General features: G+C 36.4%; 1 protein-coding gene across 3 annotated transcripts in view; it reads right to left on the reverse strand.

The window, feature by feature from the left end:
* Positions 1-23,670, reverse strand: part of LOC149278237 (myelin transcription factor 1-like protein) — a 64,920-nt gene that overhangs the window by 2,212 nt on the left and 39,038 nt on the right. For 2 of the 3 annotated variants that reach the window (XM_089502183.1, XM_089502182.1), the window contains 10 exons: positions 22,990-23,201; positions 22,557-22,807; positions 16,072-16,308; positions 12,405-12,526; positions 11,618-11,686; positions 5,068-5,130; positions 4,076-4,159; positions 3,096-3,317; positions 1,542-1,633; positions 862-965 (listed from right to left, as the gene is read on the reverse strand). In XM_089502183.1, coding sequence (XP_089358309.1) covers positions 862-965; positions 1,542-1,633; positions 3,096-3,317; positions 4,076-4,159; positions 5,068-5,130; positions 11,618-11,686; positions 12,405-12,526; positions 16,072-16,308; positions 22,557-22,807; positions 22,990-23,201 — 1,456 coding nt within the window. Of the gene's footprint in view, positions 1-855; positions 966-1,541; positions 1,634-3,095; positions 3,318-4,075; positions 4,160-5,067; positions 5,131-11,617; positions 11,687-12,404; positions 12,527-16,071; positions 16,309-22,556; positions 22,808-22,989; positions 23,202-23,670 lie in introns of all 3 variants that reach the window. The other variant, XM_089502181.1, reaches the window with a different exon arrangement.

Consider the following 23,670-nt stretch of genomic DNA (forward strand, 5'->3'; position numbering starts at 1 on the left):
ATCATAACCACTAAACTCTATAAAGCAAACAATAAAACATCATTCTACATTTGAATCACAAGTCTTTAGAAAGAACGACAAGTAAAACTCATGATCCATATATGATAAGTTTTTTAATTATTATATTTACTGTGCCGTTATCGTCTAAGGTTATTTATAAAACACTCTTTTTTTAGACAACTTGTTTTTATTATGGGTTCCACTAAAAAAAGCAGATCTACTCTCTGTATTTAGATAGTGCCACACAGCTTAATGTAACACTTCTATCAAATTATAGGTAAATGGTTCTCATCCTCACCCTTACCCTCCATGTAAGGTTTGCCTAAACGGTTACTACATAGATTAATACATCTGATGTCTTGGTTGATGAATACCATGCAGCCAACATGATTATGTGGCCACAGAAAGCGGTATCTACAAAAGTACAGATGCGTCCACGTATATGTCACGTAATGATGTAATTTAGACATCTCATGCACATGCACCTCACAAAGCATTGCTAGTGCTGACTGTCAGAAACATTACATTGATGATGTATTTAATGATTTTAATTGTATAGTTCTGTTTACGCTTACTTGGGCTATTTGTTGCAAAAATAAGCATAAATGAAGTTCACCCCGTGATTCAAGGGTGAATTTCACTTGGAAATAATGAACTGAGCATGCATGAAGTATAGGTGAGTATGAGAAAAAAAGCTTTTCTGGAATTTCTGTCCATTATTTTCATTAACAAGTTAGTGGCATTTCAAATAATTAACTTATTCCTTTTATAACTGAGTATACAATCATAAAACGGTACCATAGTTAACATGAAATACAACCCAATTAGTACATTCATTCAGCTCTCGGCTAAAACTGTTACCTGAGTTCTCAGCTTAATCATGTCGGATTCCATCTGTGAATTGGACTCGTTGAGTTCTTTGATTTCTTCATCCAGTTGTTTTATTTCCTCGTCATTTTCAATGCCTGAAAAAAACAAGGGGACAAATGGCCAAATAATATTTACGATGGACAATAATTTTGAGAACATTTTGATAACTTGTAATTTGGAGCACACTACATTTTAAGTAGGAAATTCATAATTCATAATACACAACATATTTTTAAAATAACCTGATGGTAATTCCTGTGACACCCTCAATATCTACTCAACCTGAGGCCTTGAATAACCTCCACAATGTTTGTTTTAAGATTTACTCAGAACACCAGCCAAAAAACATAATATTTGATTTGAAGTCCAGAAACTGGAATAAAAGAGTCTAGCAAATTGTTTAGGAAACAATCATTTGGATTAAAACCAACATGGATTAAAACCAACATGTATGTTACTATGTCTCAATGAAAACCGGCAATTCCTCAGATTCTTAAAACAAGTTTTTAATACCCTATAATGAGCCAACATACAGTAGTAACAGAACACGTCATCTAAAGATGCCTTTGGCACTTGTCTGGCACTATCTACGGTATTTCTTCCAATCACGATCACACATAGATACAACAGAAAATAGGAACATCGAATGATGCGTATAAAAGAACACATACCATTGGTCGCCCGCTGCTTTATTGTCAGCATTTCCTCCCCTGATAATCTGGCTTTCTTCATTGCTGAGGTGGCTCTTGGGCATCCCGACAAACTGTTAAAATTAACAAAGTAACAAAATTTCTACATTAGAAGAAGTGGCATGCAATGGTCTGTTCTTCTTATTTTTTGTTTCACCTATGAGGAAATATTTAGTTTCAGGTTGGGCTCAACATGGAGCAATCGCTTCATCCATAAGAGGGTTAATAAGTGGTTTTATGGTTTTTAGACATAGTTATAGAAGAAGAGTTACATCCTTAAAACGCCACTGTTTGTTGATGGAAAGAAGAGTAACTTCTTTTATACCAGCAGCCTGACCACAGGAGACGGAGGCTGCATGTGCCTGGTGATGAAAAGAGAATTGGAGATTTCTGAAATATCTTACTACTTTTACTAGTTTTACTACTCAAGGGCTGGTAGACAAGCTATCTGTATTGGCAAAACCAACAAAATAATCCAAGATAAGACAATTTTTCAGAAAGCTTCAACAATTGAACACATGGAACTGGATTCTCTATTACAGGCACATGCAATACTGATTTTTGGAAGGATAAAACCAGGTTTTAGAGAGCACAAAGGCCCACACGGCTAAGACAACCTTTTTTAATCAGGAAATCACTTTACGTATGAGTTTTGGATAATTTTTTTGTTATGTGGTGTGGTAGAATGGAGAGGAATCAGTTGGTTGTAGCGTTTTCGGCCTGCAGTAAACACAGAGCTGCCGGTACTAAAAAACAATTATGTGGCTATAATTAGGTCTCATTGCGTGTGCTGGTGGAAAATACTGGAAGCTTCAAATAGCAAACCCAACCTGACATCAATAGCACTAGAGAGCTACCGGAACAAGTAGTGTTTTCTATTCTTTGTAGAAACCTCTCATGGAAATGTCAATGTCTTTCGGAAGAAGCATGAAGTTCAAGTTCAAATATCTCCTGGCTGACATCATGACACATCCATTGATATTTACTACCTGAAACTGACCACAGATCTAGGTGTAAACAATGCTTTTTCAGTGAAAGTTTAGTATAGATTAGATACAAAATTAGATACAAAAAAAATATTTTTTTTATTTATAATTAATGCTTTCGGGCCTCAAACGCATACCCTCTGAAATGTAAGATGTCTTCTTCTTCAGAAGGTATGAAGAAAAGGTTTCCTATTATTACCTTATTATATGAATGCTGGGTATTAACACAGTTTTATTTTTCTGGACATGCTACATTAACATTTTAAAACGTTCAGTTGAAAACTCCTAATTGAATTCTGGAAATCATACTTCATGAGATCATAAGCATGCGATGCGCACAGACATCCACCGGCTGCCGGAGAGGAGGATCCAGGTCCCCTGCAGCGCTGCAGGGGATCTGGATCTTTGTCTTGAAGTCAGATCTCTATTTGAGGTCTGATTAAAAGACGACCCTGAATATAAGACAATGGTTATTTTTAAGAGCATTTGCTCTGAAAAAAACCTCCTCTTATAATCGAGCAATACATTATTACATATAAGTATGACATACCTGCGATGTGTAAGGAAACTCCCACTGATATGTCCAGATCCGTCACATCCTGGGGTGGGACATGTCATGCCTTCATTCTTTCCAGATTTCCAAGAGAACTGGGATCCATTCAAGTATCCATCTTTCTGTCTCTTAGCTGCCAGCGGGCATCCTGACGCACTGCGATGTGATGCATACTTTCCTGTAACGTGACCTTGGCCATCACACCCAGGAACAGGACATCTGGTTGAACAGATAAAACAGATGTAAAGTACACTTAGAATTTTCAAAATACACAACTTTTGTAATCATTAATATTTAGGATTATCTAAGCTTGGTTCAATTGCATGGTCATATTAAGACCAACAACAAGTTAATTATAATAAACTTCATATAATAATACCTACCGCTAAAATTTACAATTTAAGTCTATGGCACTCAACAGACATTTAGTTGATTGAGTTCATTATATTTGTCTTCTCTTATCCGAGTTGATGTGTAGTACAGTATAGTATACGGTTCTAAAGTGCATTTTTTACTTAAAGACAGTGAAACCTAGAGGAAATATATACATTTCAGAGCATGTCCAAGGAACACAGAGCAATGAGGTTGTATTAATAAAGGAAACAATGGGGAGTATTAATGGTTTAATGTCCAGCAACTGTAAGAAAGAAAATACAGTATTAAGTCGAAAGAAACAAAGAAAAGATCTGAATATAAGATGACCTTATAGGGAAAAATGAAGGGTAGTAGCAAAAGGCCTTTTTGGTAAGTCTGGTAAGTCTTTGAATGCATATAATGTGTGCGGGGGCTAAAGTAGGCAGAGGAAGCGCAGATTCAGCAAAAGTGCTATATCAGAGGATCTGAGACTTGATTATATGACAAGGTTGTTTTTTCAGATGATTTTTTTTCTGAAATAAAATTGTCTTATAATCGAGCACATAAGGTTATAGCAAACAGGATAGTTTACATTATTTTAATACATTTGTGAATATGGTTACCTGATTGGTTCCTGGTCTTCTTTGTCTTCTTTGCTCTGTGCTATCTTGATACCACTTTTCTTTGCTCTAGGACAACCTGAAAGACTAATTCAAACAGAAATGTTCTTACTATACTTTATTAAAACATTTATTAGCGCTCAAATAAAACACACAGCACAGAACATGGCAGTTCAAACAGTCTACCGTGTGTATCCAACCATACATGTCTAGTTAGGAACCATGTCCACTGGATGGCTATTGGAAGTTTCTATGATCAGTTCTCGCTTGGAAATACTGTGATACTTTGCCCAAAGAAGGAAAAACACTCAAAAATCCCCCATATGGTTGAGAAAGGTAGACAAAGGGCATACATTTGATTCCTGTAATGTTTGCTCTACAGATAATATGCTACATTAATGTAATGTAGATGACATAGCAAAATTGGGTCTGGACATTTAAAACACACCAGCCCACTAACAAAAGTGAATACATGCTTTGTGCATCTAGAAGATAGGTCCACTGGTCATATACCTTGCTCGGCAATTAAAGCTTAGTAGTAAAGATGATACTTTCATTTTATTGAACTCTCAGGTTCATATTTTCCTGATTTTTACTGGGCGGTTTTCAGTAGAAGCAAAATTCAGTCTGCGGCTTAGTAAAATTAAGTATTTTATCAGTATGTTTCATTATTAAGAAATGTTTCATTATGTTATATGAGTGTAACATGCCATTTTAAAGTAGAACCCTTATCTCAGAAAACTTTTTTTCTGAAAATACTATACTGCGTAGTATTCAAAAAGACTAAATACAATGGCTTGGTAAGAGAAGCTATCCTGACGCAACGTTTTAAGACTCTGGTCTTACCCCCACAGTCACCACTGCAATGGTCCTTCTAATTAGACTGCGCCATTGGCAAGAAAACCACTTTGCACCAGAATCACTTTCTAAACATAATCCTAAAAACACTTATCCCAAAATGAAACAATCAGAAATGTATACTTCTTTATAGGTACCTCCTGTGGGAAGCATAGTTTCCAGTAATATGCCCAGAGCCATCACAACCAGGAGTTGGACACCTAAAGGAAATATAGAAACACAGAAATATATGTATATAGTGATTAATAAAATTAATAAAATATGGACTATGCTAACATGGTAAAGAAAGACTTAATGTGCTGCTGATACATAATACAAAATGAGACATTCTAGATACAAAAATGTGTGTTTGCGTGCTGCCGAAATACTACAAACTGCATATGCCTAATTTACATTGTAAACTTTGTTTACAGTGTAACTTTGCATACCCTTTGAACAAAAACACAAATATTAATACCTAGGTGCACACATTGATGAGTCTCCAATTGAATAAAGTAGAATCATAGCTAAATGTTCTAACTCCAAACAAATGAGCATAGGATGTGTGATCAGTCTGTTTGCAAACTTTACCATTTTTGATTATTGTTTAAATTTTTTTCCACGTGTTTGGCTTCAAAAAGGCGAAACGCGTTGAGTGATATCTCCAGAGCTGCTTTACAAATTGTTTTTAACAGATTTATGTATTTTGGTTTTTTATTTCCTAATTTTATGGATCTCTGCTAGGAACATCGTGGATGCTATTTTTTGTATAATAAATATTAATTAAGAAAACTTTGCCTTTAATATTCCTGAACATAAAAGGGAGAGAGATCTACAATACCAGCTCTTTGTAATTACTTCCAGTGTTACCTCCTAACCATCAGTTTCCATGTGAATGCAATTTTATTCGGGGGCCACACTAAGCGCATCACTTTTTTGTTTATTGATTTTAGTTTGTGTAATGGGGGTGCTTAGTTTCTTCTTTTTTTTACTATTTTGAAAGAAAAAAAAAACTTATGTCATATAAAATAACATAAGTTATCAGGACCTCAGAGATCTCTTCTTTAGTTTCCATCTGAAGAAATGTCCTGACAGTTTATGTAACTTTACACCTTTTTATGTTGGCCCAAAAAAGTATCAACTTCACCTAAAAACTAAATTTCCTCATGGATTATATCCATTTTTCACCATTGTTCAGAAAAATTTTGTTTCTTTGTATAGATTAAGTTTCATATTTTTATGATATGTGTGGTAAAGACCTGTTACGTGGGCTGTAGATTGGCAAGATTGTTAAAAAAAAATCTAGATCGAATATACACATTGGATTATATTTATCTATACATGGGAAGAATAAAAATATTATATTTGTTACTTTAAAAAAATACAGTATATCAAAATATGCATTTTGCTGATAAATTAGATACTAATAATTAATATTTACATAATATAGGGAAATCCAAGATCACTAATCAAGGTGAGGTACTTTGTAAACCACAAGGTGGCATTGTGGCCCCTGTATTTGTCATTCATTATGTAATCTTACATGTAACCATCTGTCAATTTACCAGATTTAGAAATAAGCAGAAAAAAGTGTAGGGTGTCAGATTCGGGGTTTGGAAAGGTGTTAGCGCAGAACACTAGATGTAAATACATTGCCAAAGTATTCCCCCTAGACAATTATTTCTCAAGTGAAAATGAATTTAAAGCACAGACCTGAGTTACACAATAAAACCTCTGATACACTACAGAAAAAGAATGAAGACGTTTTAGTGTGTTTTCTTTTATTCAGAAATTTAGAAAATTTGGAAATCTATTACTTCACTTAGCCTAGTGAAAATGATAACATTTAAGCAATGTATTTAATTGATAACAAACTTTTCGCCAAATAATATTCAATTGATATGTTGTGTTTTAAATTGTATTATTATTATTATTATTATTATTATTATTATTACTACTACAAACCAGTTTCCAGAATTATTCAGTTTCATGTTACAAGCAATGTTATAGAGGAATATGTTTGATTACTATACCAGAGAGTGCAATTAAGCACCTTGGAAAAGCCAGCAGGGTGCTGTGTTGTATAGCTAGAGACATTAGTAGCAGGAAGAGAAAGGTGGTTTGGGCACTTTATAGATCTCTGGTCAGACCTCCTCAATCTAAGAAGAGATGACGGACTGATTAAGGTCTGAGGAAAAATGGGCAGATGAATTGGGCCGAATCTTTCTTATCTGTAATCGATTCCATGTTTCTATGTTTAAGCTTCTTGCAGAAAACACGTGGGAGTGTGTTAGGTGCTTCTTAAAAAGATGATAAATTAAGGTGTGAGTAACTATAAAATACACTGATTTGCTTTAACTAATCATAAATGGAGCCCTCTGGGATTGCCAAGGTGATCCAGATAAGAATGCAGGGTTTCCACAAACAACAAAGTTAGCTATTTTGATTCATACTTAATGCTGATTCCCAGGCTTGGCTATCTGATCTGAGCTGTACGTGGCATGCAAAGGCCCAATGACAGAAAAGCACCCCAAGACTGGCTGTTGGGACATCGACAAATACTAGATAACCCCAAAAATAGCCTATAAACACACAATGTACATCTTATTCACACTTGAAGGTTTTCCTGTGTGCTTCTTTTATTGCTGTCCTGTCCCTAATCATTCAGGCTCAGGACATAGGGGTTACGCCATTTCGGCATCCCTCTGCCCTTTCTTATACACTTGCTGTTAAAAGAATGCATGTATTCTGCTAGTCTGTATTTTCTTCTTCCTCCGTGTAATGATAATACAGCAGGTTCTGCTGCCTCTATTTAAAGGGGATGCATTTTTTTCTGTAAAATGCCCACTAACGGCAATGGTGCTTGTTCAACTTTCCATCCTTTCATGTACAGTTATCCAGTGGCTGTTCCTCACCATGGGGACCAGAAGAGACACCATAAGCACAGGACATAACACTAACTGGAGTAGATTATGATACGTTCATATGTCTTGATTTTATGTATGTATGTATGCGCTTGCCTTTCACAGTAATTATTAACCATCTCCAGTGTAGCCTGGCATAAAATGAAATTTGATCATATTACTCTGCGTTCTCACCTGTGACTGTAGAACCATATTCAGAGGGGAATCTGGTATACAGTGACACAAATACACTGTACCCCAGAGGAAATGACAAATCCCTGCAATACCTCATCTCGTTCTCCCAGCACAGATCATTTGTAACACAATATGCGGTGTTTGAATAACAAATAAGAATGGCACTGATTGTCACTCTTGCCCTTGTTAAAAAAAAAAAGCAGAAGCATCATCCTTATGTTGTTATTTCAAGTGCTTAATAACCGTTATCAAGAATTTTTAGGACTGAGAGGCTTGTGCATGTGAAACATTAATTGCATACGCCTGATTTGCATTTTTAGAACAACCCTGGGCTCTACTCCAGAACTGCCCTAAGCCCTCCTTATACTCCAGGGGTCTACTCCAGAACATACAGTACAGAAATTATAGACCTGTGCAGAATTCACAGTCATTGACCCTCCAAAAGAATCAACTGCTCTGAGTCCTCCTCTAGAACTGATAGCTCAGCTCTTCCCAACCTTACAGCCTAAATGTCAATTTTAAGTGCTCCAAACTAAGTTGCAATGGCGGGACGCACCAAGAACACATTTTGCTTATGGCCCAAGAGCCCCAGCAAAATCAGCTAAATAAATTAAGTTTAACCAACTGTCTTCACTGAAGCTATTACCTAGATTAAACTTTATTAAACTGCTAAACCCAGGACAGCTACTAAATGTGAACATTTAATGAAAATGAAGATTTTTGTTTTGTAATAAAGGCCAGTTGGTTTAGTCTCACTATCTCACTGGAGGTCTCTTTCTCCTATTTAGATTATGTAGCAGTTATCTATGGTATTGTGAAACATGGCACATCAATGGAACAAGGTCATAATTCTGCCTTAATTACCTAATGAATGGGTCATGTAGGGTCAAAGAGGGGGAAACATCCCATTTATATGGTCAGCGAGGTCTCTTTGAGTAAAATATGAGTTCATAAAATATTTTACTGCTTTTTTATGGACTAAACCTGCACATGTGATAAAAGGGGGTCAATACTGTTTTAATGAAGTCTTAAAACCCTGATTTTTTTTCTGGCATAAGAGAAGCAAAAAACGCTTGCCTCGCTATATTACATGAGTACAGCCATATTTCTATTTTAAAAACCTATAGAAAACGTTCCTATGATACACAGTCTTAAATTGGTATTGCTGTGGGGATTTGAGTTGCATTTCAATCTGGATACTATCATTGTATGTATGAATACACATGGAAACATTTGCATTCCGCATTTGTCTAGAACAACAAAGAAAAGTAGCAAGCATGAGTTGCTTTGGTACAGACTGTTTCAGACACAATGCAGTTATATTATTTGGTCTGTCTTATATTTACTTTATCCATATACATTATCAGCTTGAACATTTTTGTAGGCGAAATGTCACCAGATATGGAGGGACAAAGCTACATCTTACATGGAACGTTGTATTAAATAAAAGTTTTACTACAGGGGGGAAAGACTCTTTGGGGCTTTAAGAGGTCCAGTTTCCCTGAAAGTAGACTAGGCATATACTGTAATTTATGGAGTTAAAACAATATAACCTCCTTCGTTTTAAAGCATTGTTTTAAAACAAAATAAAATCCAAGGCACAAAAATGGACTGGGTTTACTATGTATCCATAAAATAAGTGGAAAGAAAATAAGAATGTCTGTGAATCCCTACTCGTGCAGGCAAGATTTTTTTACAGATTGGTGCTTTACAGCTTCACAACTACAAAACAGATCCCGAAACGTTCCCCCTGAACTCACATACCCTCACCTAAAACGCGCAAAAAATTATGCTTCCCTGAACAAAATAAATAAAAATAAACAGGGTCCACACTACCCAGGTTTATTTTCTCTCTCATGCCACTATGCATGGGGTGAGAGAAGAGCGGGGAATGATTGCCTCCCTTGATTGACAAAGGGCCTGTTTTATTTATTGATATTATTTTTTGTATGACGAGGAGGGGCTTACAACCTCCACTCTGCAGGTGAGTGTATTCAAGGGAAAAGCCATATCATGTATGAATAGGTAAGCTGTAAGCATAAAAATATATTTCACATCAAGGGTGTATTTTCATTTTGTGATGAAATGTACATATAAGCAAATATGCTGTGTTTCTAGCATTTAAAAAAAGGATATACTGACATTTTAGACCTGCTTGTCGAAAATGAAAAATCAAATGTTATTTCTAATTCCAAGAAGCCATGAGTCGGCTAGCTCCCTACTGGCAATTTGTTTGGAAAATATCAATTGATGGTTAACCCTTTAATAAACTGAGATTACAAACAGCATGCGGCATCACTATTTAGACTTTTGTTTTTGCATTTTTAGAACATGCTCCACAGTGTTGGCAGAGATCCACTACATTTCCTTAGCTCTACCAGTGGTGATGCAGAAAACAGACCATCTGTAGCAGATTATTTTTTATTTAATCTGGGCCAGCAGAAAAACCATAAAGATAAAAATCAATGCCTGCTCATTGGTTGGAAGATGGTATTTAGTCCCTAACTTAATGAATTAACTATGAGGCACAGCTTGCACAGATGTTCTCTTTCCATTAACATATTTCTTATGGGTTGGAAGAAAAAAAATACAATTTATTGGTGCGGTGAATATTCACTAGGTATGAACAAGAAATGGGTCTTCTTTAAGATATTTACCAACTACTGCAGGTATGGCTTATTTATAATAAACTCCAAATACAACATGGTCAAAAAACAGTGCTCTTAAACAATTTACTTATTTCACTGATAGACTAGGGAAAATAGCACTGTTGGATTACCGAGAAGATCTTTGCATTGAAAACATGCATTCTCACATTGTAAGAGGTTAAATATAACATTGACGACAAAGTGAAAGAATTCTTGAAAATGAATATGAGTTATAGTATTATACTAAGCATGTAAAGGCTAGTCAAGATGTAGTCTTTTTTTGTGGCTTTTATCTCTGGAATGCTAGGTAAATAAACCTTAGCAGGTCTATCAATGTATTTCACATAGAAAACACAGAAACGTTTTAACTTTCTATGGCAATGTTTGATTGATAGGTCACATGACAATTGTCAACAGCAAAAATCAGGCAAACTTTTACTCGTATATATAATTATTTCTGGGAATGCATTGTGCATCGAACAGCACTAGGAATTTTGTTTAGTATTAAAGTCAGTAGAGCGGATTGGAATAGCACTGTTAAGCTCATAGCAATAGTGGTTTTGTACAACAAAATTGTTTTAAATCCATTAAAATTTCCTTTAAAACCAACTACGTTATATTCTGCTGCAAAAAAAGAATTTTTAAACCATGTAAAAATGTGGAGTTATTAAACATATTAAATATAGATAATTTTATGCTGGAGAGAGAAAGCATTGCTATTGTCCAATGCTGACGAAAAAAACCCTGTACACATGCAAAAAGTACTCAATGCCCTCCCTGATGGTTTTTTCTATTTATTTTCTGTATCATTTGTATCTGCTACCTTATTTTACACCTAAGTATCTTTTTTTAACATTTAACCATGATTGTTTGGAAAGAATAGATATCGAAGTGTTAATTCGATTTTTATGTAATCTAGTAAATAGTGCACAATGAATACATAGACCATTTGTTTCCCTTACTTTAGTTCTTGAGAGCTGGAGGCCATCATGCTTCGAATGCTTTTATCTGCAAGCGGACAGCCAGACAAACTGCAAAAAGAATGCAGAATATTGAAGGTGAACCCACATACAATACAGTAACTCATATGCATAAACAACCACAATATCTAAATATACAAATCTGAGCAGATATATTAGGGATGTGCTGGATATTGATTGATAGTTAACCCTCTGAAATAACTTAACCCTATTTTTCTTGCAGAGGATTAGCAGACTACCTTGGTGGAAAAAAAAGAATGAAGAACAAAAAACTAGGAGATTAGCCATCAGAACAAAATCAATTGGGAAAAAAATCTTGTATTGATTTTTTTTTTGCGAAGTGGAAAATATCATATTACAATGTGATAATTCTAGGCATGTTTACGAAAATGTTTATGAAATGGGGGAAAGCGGTAAAGAATGTGAAATAAAAAGATTGTCAAAAGTAATTTCCACACCTGGGAACTCCCTAGGATGAGCTACCTGAAGTTCTCCCCCTTTTGAGGGAGTGGCTTAATGATAGGACAAGGCTAGCCATGCATGAGAGGTGTGGCTAGTGGTGGGAAGGGCAGGGCTAGCCCCAGAAAGCATTACATGGGTTGGGAGTAGGAGGGGAATTGGAGAGAGTTTGGGGCATGGCTAAACACCACTTTGCCCCGATAAAGAAAAAGGTGACTCTGAGACCCGGGAAGCCGTGGTTCACCTGGAGACCCTGGGTCAAACTAGGAGAGTTCCCAAGTATGGTCATTTCAGTTTGTTTATTGCTTACGTTATTAAATCTTTTTTGCTTTCTTTACATTGAGGGTATTTGGGTTTCGGACTTGGGATGGTAACTTCTCCGGGGTACCTACGTTCTTCAAGAGCATCGTGGAATGGGTCTAAGTCTTCCTGCTGTAAAAAAAATTAAAACGCACAACTGAAGCAATTATTTTTGTGTGACAATATAAAAATGAGATGTATTAGCCCATTTTACAAACTCAACTCCTCTCCTCCTTTACAAAATGTTTTGTAAGAGCCAATAAAGAGGTCTTTTCATTAATGTTCAAGTTGTTGTGAGGTAATACAGGTTAAGGATTCACTAAATTTACATATTCACCTAATTCCACTCAGCTATTAACTCAACAAACATCTTATCTCGACATCTCTCAACATGACTGCTTGGCAGCTGAGCAGCATTTACCTGCATTTACAATCTCGACTTGTTGCATGAATTCAACTACAAACTGCATATTTAATCTCAACTTCACTACTACTATCAACTCCACAGAATCTTAGCATTTGGTGAATATTTAAGCTGCTTGTTGAGTTGTGGCATGAGAGTGGAGTCAAGTTGTGAAAAAAACAAAACATTTCCAAAAAAGTATGAAATCAAACATGTATCTTCCCCAGTAACTATATTGATTGGTACATACAAATTCTATAACACTTGACAAAATATAGACTAGAATATTAAGTAATGATACCACCATTCTCCATCTCATTGCATTATGTATACTATTGAAGCCATCCCCTCTTAAGATAGGAGAAACATTCACACATCAATGGGATGCATGAATGTTGGGTCTTTTAGGGTACAGCTCATGGCATGTGTATGCCTTCTTCCATCTTCTTATTTGAAGGAGCATCTAGTTATTATGACTATAATCTGATATTTGAGATAATTTATAGAAAACTTGCCTTGTTACATTATAGGTTACTAACTTTTAAGAGAGTCAAGGTTTGAAAATTGGTCTTACAACAAAGCAAGGAATCAGCGCACACGCAGCAAATACTACTTAAAAGCAGTCATGGCATAAATAGCGGGGATTCTGTCATATTATATGGACATATGTTACTTAGCACACCACTACAGGCTAAGCAATATATTGTCATATAGTGTGACAGCCTAGGAAGGCCTACCCAATCTTTTTTACTTGCTGTAAGACTTTACTTGGTCTTCAGCCAGATCTTATATTCAAGTCTGATCCATGTCTGTCCCTCACAGTGATAGTTTCTTGTTGACCTAAATATGGTGTTTATTCATTGAAGCAGGAATAAGTCATGATGTTAACTAACCAACCAGAATCTATAACATTGGGCAAACACTGGTGACAATTACCTCAGAGGAACCCTATAAGAAAAAGTGCAAGTGTCTTGGATAAAAGTGCCCATATGGGCAGATTTATTTGAGGTCAAGTTCTCTAATTACACTAAGAATAGTAAATACCCTCCAGAAAAGAGTGAATATGTTCTTTTAGATACAAGAGAGAAAATAATGCTAGTTACCACAATCATGAAGCAGGGCTTTAATCGGGTCAAGAGGCAATGACATGATTACTATGTCTCTATCAACTGTGTTAATGTTGCAACATGTGTATATGTAAATACACATGTATATTGCAACATGTAATTAATGTTATGATGCATCTATATGCCGATATGAAGAGTTACATGTACGTTAATGGTCCAAAGAGTGAAAAGAGGGTGTTAATCTGAGTTGTACTTGAGTTTTATTACTGATCATTACCTAATCAAACACTTGCAACGTGAAAGGGTTGCAGTTAATTTATTGACACCGCATTTTTTTTACTTTATATTTTTAGTGCTTATGTTAATTTCTCTATTATTTTGTAATGATTGGCTTATTTATTTTCCAATGGTGGGGTGTGGTACATCAGTCAAACTTTATTTGGTGTCTTGCAAGTAGGGATGCCACTTTTTGCATAGCTGTTTCCTAGACACTGTTTGAGAGGTGGCATGTGAGGTGTGGCAGAAATGTGACTAGAGAGTGAGAGAGAGAGAATGACAGACAGAGAGCGAGAGAGATAAGGCAAAAATGAAAAGCAAGAAAAAAAAGGGAAGAGAAAGGGAGAAGAGGAAGAAAAGAGGATAGAGAATAAAGAAAATAAAGTAGAACAAGGAGGGAAGAGAGGAAAAAAGTGAAAAAAGAGACAAGTAAAGAGTCAGGATAGAAAAGAAAGAGAAGACGGCGGGGAAAAGAATGAAAAGAGAAAAAAGAGAGAGGAGAAAAAACATGAAGGATAGAAGAGAGACAAAGGAGATAATAGAGAAAGGAGAGATAAAGAAGATAAAAGAGAGAGGAGAGAATAACAAAAGGTGAGAAGAAAAGCATTAAAGGTATGGAAAGAAGACCAAAAAAGAGTAGAGCGATACAGTAGGATGACACTTTAGCCACTGGAGAGTGAAGACAGTTGTACTTTTACATAAAAAAGCATGCTTGTAGTCACCTTTATTTCCACAGAATCTGCAGGACCTTTGGTCATATCCAGGAATTAGAAATCTCCAGGACATGCTCAACACTATAACTCAACCTTCTTACCATGTATCATTGCGAGCCTATACAGAACATCAGCTCTCTCCCTCACACCTTTCAGCTCTCCTCCTCTACATTCTACATCTGCTAAGTGTATAAATCAACCGCCTCCACGTGTCCAAAGACTGCCCAGTCACTCCTCTGTGGAATGAGGTTTCAAATGCCCAGTGACATAGCATTTTCTGCAACACAGGTAAATCTTATACCCAAGGCACACTGTTTATTTCAGGACTGTCCAGGTGAAACTTAGACAGGTGGCAATCCAACTTATAAGAGAAGTCACATTTTTGTATTTCCCATGCCAGTGGTACAATAGCAAGGCATATTCTCTCTTTCAAACCTAAACTGGGAATGTTTATTCTCTAGAATCCTAATTCATTAAAACTATACAAATTGAAATTAACGTAGCTTAATTTACAATTTGTCATTTTCTGAACAATTATGCCTCAAATTTCAGACACACATAAGGCAGTAAACATCATATGATGTGGGCACCTCCATATATACACTACTTTTTAGCACAGGGCTTTACTACCAAGGGCCTTCAGTGCAGCATCATCTCCCTGTACCATCATTGAATTTGTGAGCAGCCCACAATAATGGATACAAGTACGTTCTGTGACATATAGACATAACCCCCAACCCCCGTCCACTGGACACCAGGAACTATACAAGTATAAAAGAGTAAATGGTAAAAGTGTAATGGAACTCCAGAGCTCACACACAAGCTTGCATCGTTGTACTGGTGAACTGAAACTAAATGCAAATTGGCATAACGATACTTAATGTAAACTACTAAGAAAGCTTAATCCTAGATAATAAGGTTGTTTTGTAAAATGTCTACAATACCAACATACTCTGAATTTATTACTCATCTAGACTACGATTAACGTTATAACCGTTGCGGTAGAAAGTGACTAGATTGGGTTGAATCATGCAAAAGTGAATATTATTAAGCCTGTCTTATAGAAATAGCCTATGTCTGAAAGCTACAAATTTAGACAGGTCTAAATTCACCTCATAACACCTATTTTGTATGAGTGAAATCACTTTTATATTAGACAGAGGTACAAAATCAAGCAAGTTATGCTGGAATTGTGATCTTCATAAGGAAGCGACATACATTAATCTCTTTGGAATCATCTTCATCTATTCGCCTGGGTTTCATTTTAGTGTAGTCTACTGGTAAATCCCAACAGTCTCCCTCATTCATTTGGTAACACTGGCTATTCATAACGGCCTGTTGTTGAGGTGACATTGGTTCCAGTGGAGTTAGAATGGAGCAGCAACCATCCCGTTGTCTCTGTTTGTTCATGCTAAGGTCCAGTGTTCCATTTTCATCAACGTCAATATCAGGATTCTGAAAGGAATGGATGAATATCGTGAAAATCAGCTGCTCTTTTAATGTTGTTAATTATTTCTATTATTACTATGTTACTAATATTACTATTATTGGTGTTTTCTTTTTAATTATTAGCATGCTGTAGATTAAAAAATTTGAGTCATGACAGCTTGTCCGCGCCAGGTGTCCAGACGTTTATAATATTACGATGGATTCACGCAAGAGAAGGCATCTTTCAAAAAATCAACTTAATACATAGGACATCCTTTACCATGTTAAAATGCCTCAATGACTTATTGCTCTAAGTGTTAATTTAAATATAGTTATTATTAAATGTATAAATATAATACTTAAACATAATTTAGATTGTAGAGGTGTAGAATGTATGTATACATGACATTTTAGAAGTGCTTACTTTTTGATTTAGGGTCAGTGGATTTGGAAGAGTAATTAATTATCTAAAACGAAAGATTCAAATCTACCTCTATTTTAAAGATGACTGCAATTATTTTAGTAAACAATGTGCCATTTTAATAATTGATTTACTTTGGTTCTAGCCTTATAGTTCAAGCTCCAGTAGCTTAATTTTAAGATATATGGACATATGTTTAAAGACTTCAACAAATAAATATGGATGTCAAGCACAAATCGGGTAAACTTGAGCTACCCTAAACTAAGCTAATGGACGATTAAAAAATATGTTAAGTGGGTTTTTAAACTAATTAAATAAGTAGGCCTTTGATCAGGGTAAAACCTGTGGCTTTAAATAGAGGCATAGTATTATGCTGCAAATGCTGGCGTGGAGAATCCACCAATCATGTTAATTCCTAAGAATGTCTGAAAGTGAGGGAGGGCCCCAATAAAACAAATGAAAATAAAGCCTTGGTGCATATAACAGGGACAACTTCTCTCCTGATTGAAGGAGCAGGGGAGAGGTAGTCCCATGATGGGAGCCAATGCTCCATCCTGGTGCAGAAGTGCTCTAGGAGGCAAGAAAATCTTCTCCTTCTCCATGGATCTCTCTGCATTTTTCTGGCATCCTGAAGCACTTCCCCATCAGGGGAGAGTTTGTCCCCGTGGTGCATGCTGAGGCTCCTCCCTGTTGCAGGAAGTGTTTTAGGAGGCAAGGGTAACACAGCAGATCACCGGGAGATGCTGATTACTGGAGAAGAAAGAAGAATGAAGAAGTGGAGAACAGGAAGAAAAAGAAGAAGGAAAGAGGCAGAGCTGTGGAGAAGGAAGGGAGACATTGAAGTTGTGAGAGAGTGTGAGAAAGAGTGTAACAGAGTGTGTAACAAATTTCTTTTCTGTTCCCTTTTGGTTTAGACAAAATTAGTAGGGAGTTTTTTATTCAGAAACTAAATTTGCTGTCACTCACCATTGCTGACATGTACACAAGTCTATTGCCCACTAATCTTCCTAATTTTACCCAAATCTCCCAGGCAACTCCTCTGTCTAGCATTGAGCTTTTAGCTATCGGCCAACTCTTAAATAACAGAATTTGCCACGTTACGATAACATTCGGGAATACTGAATAAAGAATTCTACAAATACCTACACCTACAGCACTATCGTCAATGACAGACTAATCTAATAACCTCTATAAGGTCCTCACCCCATGCAATCATTGATCCGTGAACTCGAGTGCAACAAGTCAGACAATTCATAACAATCTATTATCCTGGTCTGTTGGTGCCATTATATTCCTCTAAATTAAGCTATATGATAAAATTGGAAGGAGAATTAAATAAGACTTTTCTGTTAGATTTATGGAAAGAAGCGGGGAAGAATATGCACACTTAAAACCAGTAAGGTTCTCAAAAATTTATGGTAGAGGTTGTAAGGGAGGGATAGTTTTTATGCTTGACTTATATGTAGTGTGGATTTTTTTTCTTATCTGGTTCTCTTCTAACAGGCATGAAGTTTAGTACAGAATTATGGTGCCTTATACAAGCAATTGTTTGACTAAATAGTGCCGGGAAATGGTATTCTTTTTTTTTATATCCATGTCACAAAACAGATCTGTTCTTGCTTTGGTTCACATATACTTTGAGACTTGTGAGCGCTATGTATAATTTCTTTTTCTTAAAAAGAAAAAACCTATTTGTCAAAAAAAATGTCTTACATATATGAAAAAATTGCTCTGGTCATATAGTGTAAAAAGCCCTGGTCATTAAGGGGTTCATGCACGCTGTGCATTACCACCACATTAACCCAGTTTAACCACTGGGATTGTTGCCTAGTTCCAAAAAGATCTTGGGATACAGCCCACTAGTTATTGGGAATTTATACTAGAACTAGATGATGTTGAGGTCTGAGAATCTCCATTTTACCAGCTGTATGGTTGCTGGTTTTGAGTCATGAAGAACATATTCTTCAAAGAACAAAGAACCCCCCTCTTCCTAGACACCCCTGGCAATGCAGTATGTCAAGTCACAGAATATTCAGTTTTGTCACGTTAGGAGTAGGCACCTAACTCCCACAAAATAAACAAATATCTGTCATATAGTTTGGGTGTATAAATGTGCAACTGAGAATATGTTTTACTACGGTATGGTTCAAATTAATTTCTTAGAACAAAATCCTAAATTCTGGCTACTTCATCCAACTCAGTTGCTGGAAGCAATTGAACAATATGTTATTACTAGACTTGTGCATTTGTTTTCATACAAACTTTATTTTTAATGAAAATTGTTGCAGCTCTTTCACTGTCCTAACTCTAGGGGAACCTTTTTTTAAAATTTCTATAATGAAAGAGTCCAGAAGGTGTCAGGGACCTCCCCATTTGGGATTGCCCCCCCCATGCCTTTCCGGATCAAATAAGGCCCCAGAATTGCGTCCAAGCCGAACGTCCGAGAAATGAAATTCATTGCCCGAAAACGAACGAGGCAAAGACAAAACGAAAAAAGATAAAAAACGATAAAAAAGGTTTGTTATCTTTCTTATCTTTTTCTGGGATTCGGTTTCACATTTTTGTGTGACCATGTGTGAAGTGCATGTCTTTACCATGACAGTGTACACTGGCTCCAGTTCCCAAAGGTAGTCAGCAAGGAGTATTGTCATATTGACATTATATGACAAGCTTGACCATTTTTTAAAAGGTCAAGCTGGGTTAATGTTTTGATACTTTGACCGGTTCTACAGAGAGACAGTTTTCGCAGGAAGAAAGCTGTTTCTAACAGCCTTGTCTCCCATCTGACCGTAGAAGCCCAAGAAGATCACTCCTTAGTGTCACAAAGCTGTGATAGTTCTCATGGAGATGGTAGCTTTCCGTCACACGGGATATAATGTAGCTGATACATTGTAATTTAGGCTTGGAGCACATCAAAGCACTAACTTCTGCACTTTAGGTTTGTCCCGGTGTGTTAACTTCTTCACGGTTGGATTGTAAAACTTGCATATGTTTGTAGCTAACCTTGGTAATGCGGAAGCACATTGTTTACGTGTGTGTGTAGTTTTTAGTGCTATAATACAAACCGTTGTGAAAGTGATGGCATAATGTCATTGTAATGTACCAAAAGGATAGGGGAGCTTCAATATAAAAAGTATTTTCTAGGTACACAGCATTTTAATCCCTTTGCTATTTTTGCAGTATCTCTAGCATACTAAATTGAAATATGTTTGTTTTTTTTAAAAATGTTGATAGTCTGTGTTATTCTGCCATATTCCACTAATTTGATTTGACCCTACTATGAAGACAATTTAATGGGCTGCCTAGGACACTGAAATGGTGGTGGAGAGCGCCACCATTAGGTTTTCTACTGTGCTAGCAAGGAAGTCTATGAAGTAGGGGATTAAACCATAACTTAATCCAGCACTGATAATATCAACAGTTTCTTAATTTACATTTTTTAAATATTTTACTTTTAAAATGTTCATATTTACATTCTTCAGATAACATCGCACCTGCTTATACCGATAGTATAAATGGGAAAGATCTCATGCAAATTGTTTTCTTTTTCCCATGCTCCCTTAGTCAATGAAAGCAGTAATAACACTCTTTCTGTGCATTGTTTTAACAGATGGCAAATCCATCTTTAACACAAGCGATCAGCCACACTACCCTTCAGATATGCTTTATGCCCAAAGCTAAGTGGGTGTACTATCTAGATCAAAAGACCTTATAGTCTGGACCTCCATATACACAGAACATACAAAGTGCAAATACACTCCTTTGTGGAATAAAATGATTTCTACAGACAATATGGACAAACTTTTAGCTAAAATCAAGTGAGTACCTGTGAGCGAGGGGAAAGCTGAATCTTCTGGCCTTAAGGGTGAAGATGCAGGGGGAGCCAGAGGTGTTTCTATGGAGGTTAGGTCCACATGGATGCTCATCGTCATACCTGGGAACTTCTGAGCTCTGTCTACCTGGAGCCTTCCCTTGCGAGACGTGGCCAGGACTGCCCACTGATGTCAGTGGGATGTCCCGTTGTTGTCAGTGGGCAGTCCTGTTCATGATGGGGGCGTTCCCTCTGATGTCAGTGGGTGTTCCAGCTGACATCATGGAAAACACCCCCATTTAAAAGGGAAATGGGCTGGGAGCGGGGACCCGGAGGATTGGGGTGTTGGCTCGGAGAACCGGAGAAGCAGAGCTTCTTCTGGATGTTCTCCGGTTCAAACACGGAGAGTTCCCAAGTATGCGCATCGCATGTGTCATTTTGGGTGAGAGGGTATACCCTCACACATGCTTTGATTTTGGCTGGTAAGTGCACCATAAGCACATGGACCCTAACGACCGCTGCTTGTTAGTGGTTATGCTTTTATAACACCAGCCATAGTGGGGTTTTTTAGCTTTAGTGCATATGTGGCACATTTCTTTCGGTTTGATTGAAGGTACTGCATGCACTGAAAATAGCACAGTGTATCCAGGTCCCAGAGGATGCTGCTTTTTTGGTGGAGAATGTGGCCTTACTATGATTCAGGCACCTTCACCATCTTCACTTAACTTTTAACTTAAATCACCTGGACAAGATTAACCGATAATAGATGATAAGACTCACAACCACAGGATCATTTTCTCCTTCAGTACCAGTATGTCTCCGTGTGTGTCACTCTTATTGTCATATTGCATGTTGTCAATTTTAATGTTATTGGTAGTTTTTACCATCCTGGTATCATAAAAAACACTACACAATCTGTTGACCTGCTTTATGAATAAAAGTAACTATATAATGATAAAGTGATGTAACTTAAGTTCTTGTTTATTGATAACTGAATTTGTGTGGGTCTCTTATTTCACTAATAGTCAGAATATTCCAGAATATTCCAGTTACTGCATCATATCACATTGGGGAGGGGTTTTCCAAAAGCCTGATAGAATTAAGTACTTACACCTTACTTGTTATGTTCAAAATGGCTCAATTGAGTTTATTCATAGACATACATTTCATATACAAGGCAGGCTGCGATGCATCGACAGCTTCACCATTAATATACAGGCAAATCACTTGTACAATCTACATCTTTCACATCGTGGCTAAGTTACTAATCAGATAAAATGAGGATTGTGTGGAAGAGACTTAGTCGGCACTTGTCCACATTGGTCAACAACACTGCTACTAACAAGCCTAGTTAGTTGCTTCAGTCAAGTGTGTTACCGTGAAACCCTCAACATTGATTTTTCTGCATTTTAACTAGTGTGATAATCTAGTGGCATTAGTAATTGGGATGATATCAGCGGTTAGCACTGCAATGAGTGAAAATGCAATACATACAACTATATAGAAAATGTAGCACTCACAAATGTGTTCTTCAAAAATGCTATTCACCAGTACAAACTTTTTATCTTCTGGCCCTACTTAACCCTATTTATCAATGCAAAACTGCTAAATATGGAGTCACTGGGACAGAAGCCAATTGAATAATTCTGTCCTAATGAATACATAGCATGTACAGTGCTATGGAATATAATAGGGCTATATAAAACAATAAATAATAACAATAATAATTATGCACAAACACTTAAATTTTACCTTGATAAATCGCACTCTGACTTTTTATATACATTGTTTCATGACATATTATTAAAATCTATTATTATATTTACATAGATGGATTATGTTTGTTATGGGCCTAACACTCATATATAATTAATATAAATATATATTTTACAAGTTTAAAAATCCTTGAAATGTCTCAACAATAAAAATGTAACCTCTTTGGGTACAAACTGAGAGGGGTTAATAACACACGTAAAATATGGTAGAAGATAAAATATATATTTAACACATGGTAGGTGATAATACCATCTGGAGATTACTTACCCGACTGCACAGATCTTGAGGTTTGGTGGAGAGGTTCTGAGGCATCTCTCTGCAGCGAGTTGATAGATTCAAGATGGCGGTGGCAGCCATGTGTGCAGCCTCCATGTCATGAGAATAGTCAAAGCTGCTTTTGCTGCACGTACTGCTTGCACTGCTGCCTCCACCACAACTCATATTGCTACTGCTGCTGCTGGGGGCATAGCTGCTTGTTGTGCTGCTTGTGGGGCTTGCATTCTTGCAGTAACGTTTGGCTGTAGGGAGAATTGTGCATTAAAAACCTCAAAATCTTAAGAGAATACTGATTCATACCATATACATCATGCCGAAATCCCATTCTTCCTCTTTCTGCATATTATGTTTTTTTATATATACCCAATAAAGGTTTTCCACCCATAAATTAAAGGTTGTACAATGGACATTGTTGATATCTTACCATCGTATCCTTTCGGAGAAATGTCCCTGGACTGTACTTTGGGAGCTATAGCTCTCTTCCCATAGGCATGATTCTCATAATTATTATATTCAAATGTAGTTTTCGAATATTTCTCTAATTCCTTTGCCAAGTTGGAGCGAGGTGTGGTTGTTGATACATTATTCCTGTAGCCATACTGAGGGATTTCTAATTGCTTAACAAAACACATAGGCCTAAGGAAAGGATGAAACAGGTGTTTGGTTGATATGATTGTTAACGTCATTTTTAAATTCAGAGCACTTTTATTTATTACAATTGGAAGTACTCCTCACATATTACGCTATCATAATAAAACATTATAATTATTCCTCGCTAAAATAAAACGCTCAATTCCTGGTCAGAAACAGTTCTTTCGCGTCAGATTTTTTAAAATACATAGATTATGAGAGGCTGCGTAATTCAAGCCTATGGTTATGTGATGCAATAAAGAGACATGGCTAGACTGAAGGACCTTGTTGCCATATCAACAGTAAGGTTTTAATAAAAAGGTTTAATATCTATAAAATGCAATAGCATATGAGCATTTTTTTTAAATAACGTGTTGTTTGTCTAGGTGGAACAGGACATTGAATATATGACCAGACTAGTCTTGGTGTTTTACACCTTGAAACTTATCATAGTGGTGTTAAGCCCAGCATAACA

Source organism: Sceloporus occidentalis, unplaced genomic scaffold (genome assembly GCF_023333645.1).
Source record: "Sceloporus occidentalis isolate IW3139 unplaced genomic scaffold, rSceOcc1.0.p SCAF_197, whole genome shotgun sequence".
NCBI classification, from domain to species: Eukaryota; Metazoa; Chordata; class Lepidosauria; order Squamata; family Phrynosomatidae; genus Sceloporus; species Sceloporus occidentalis.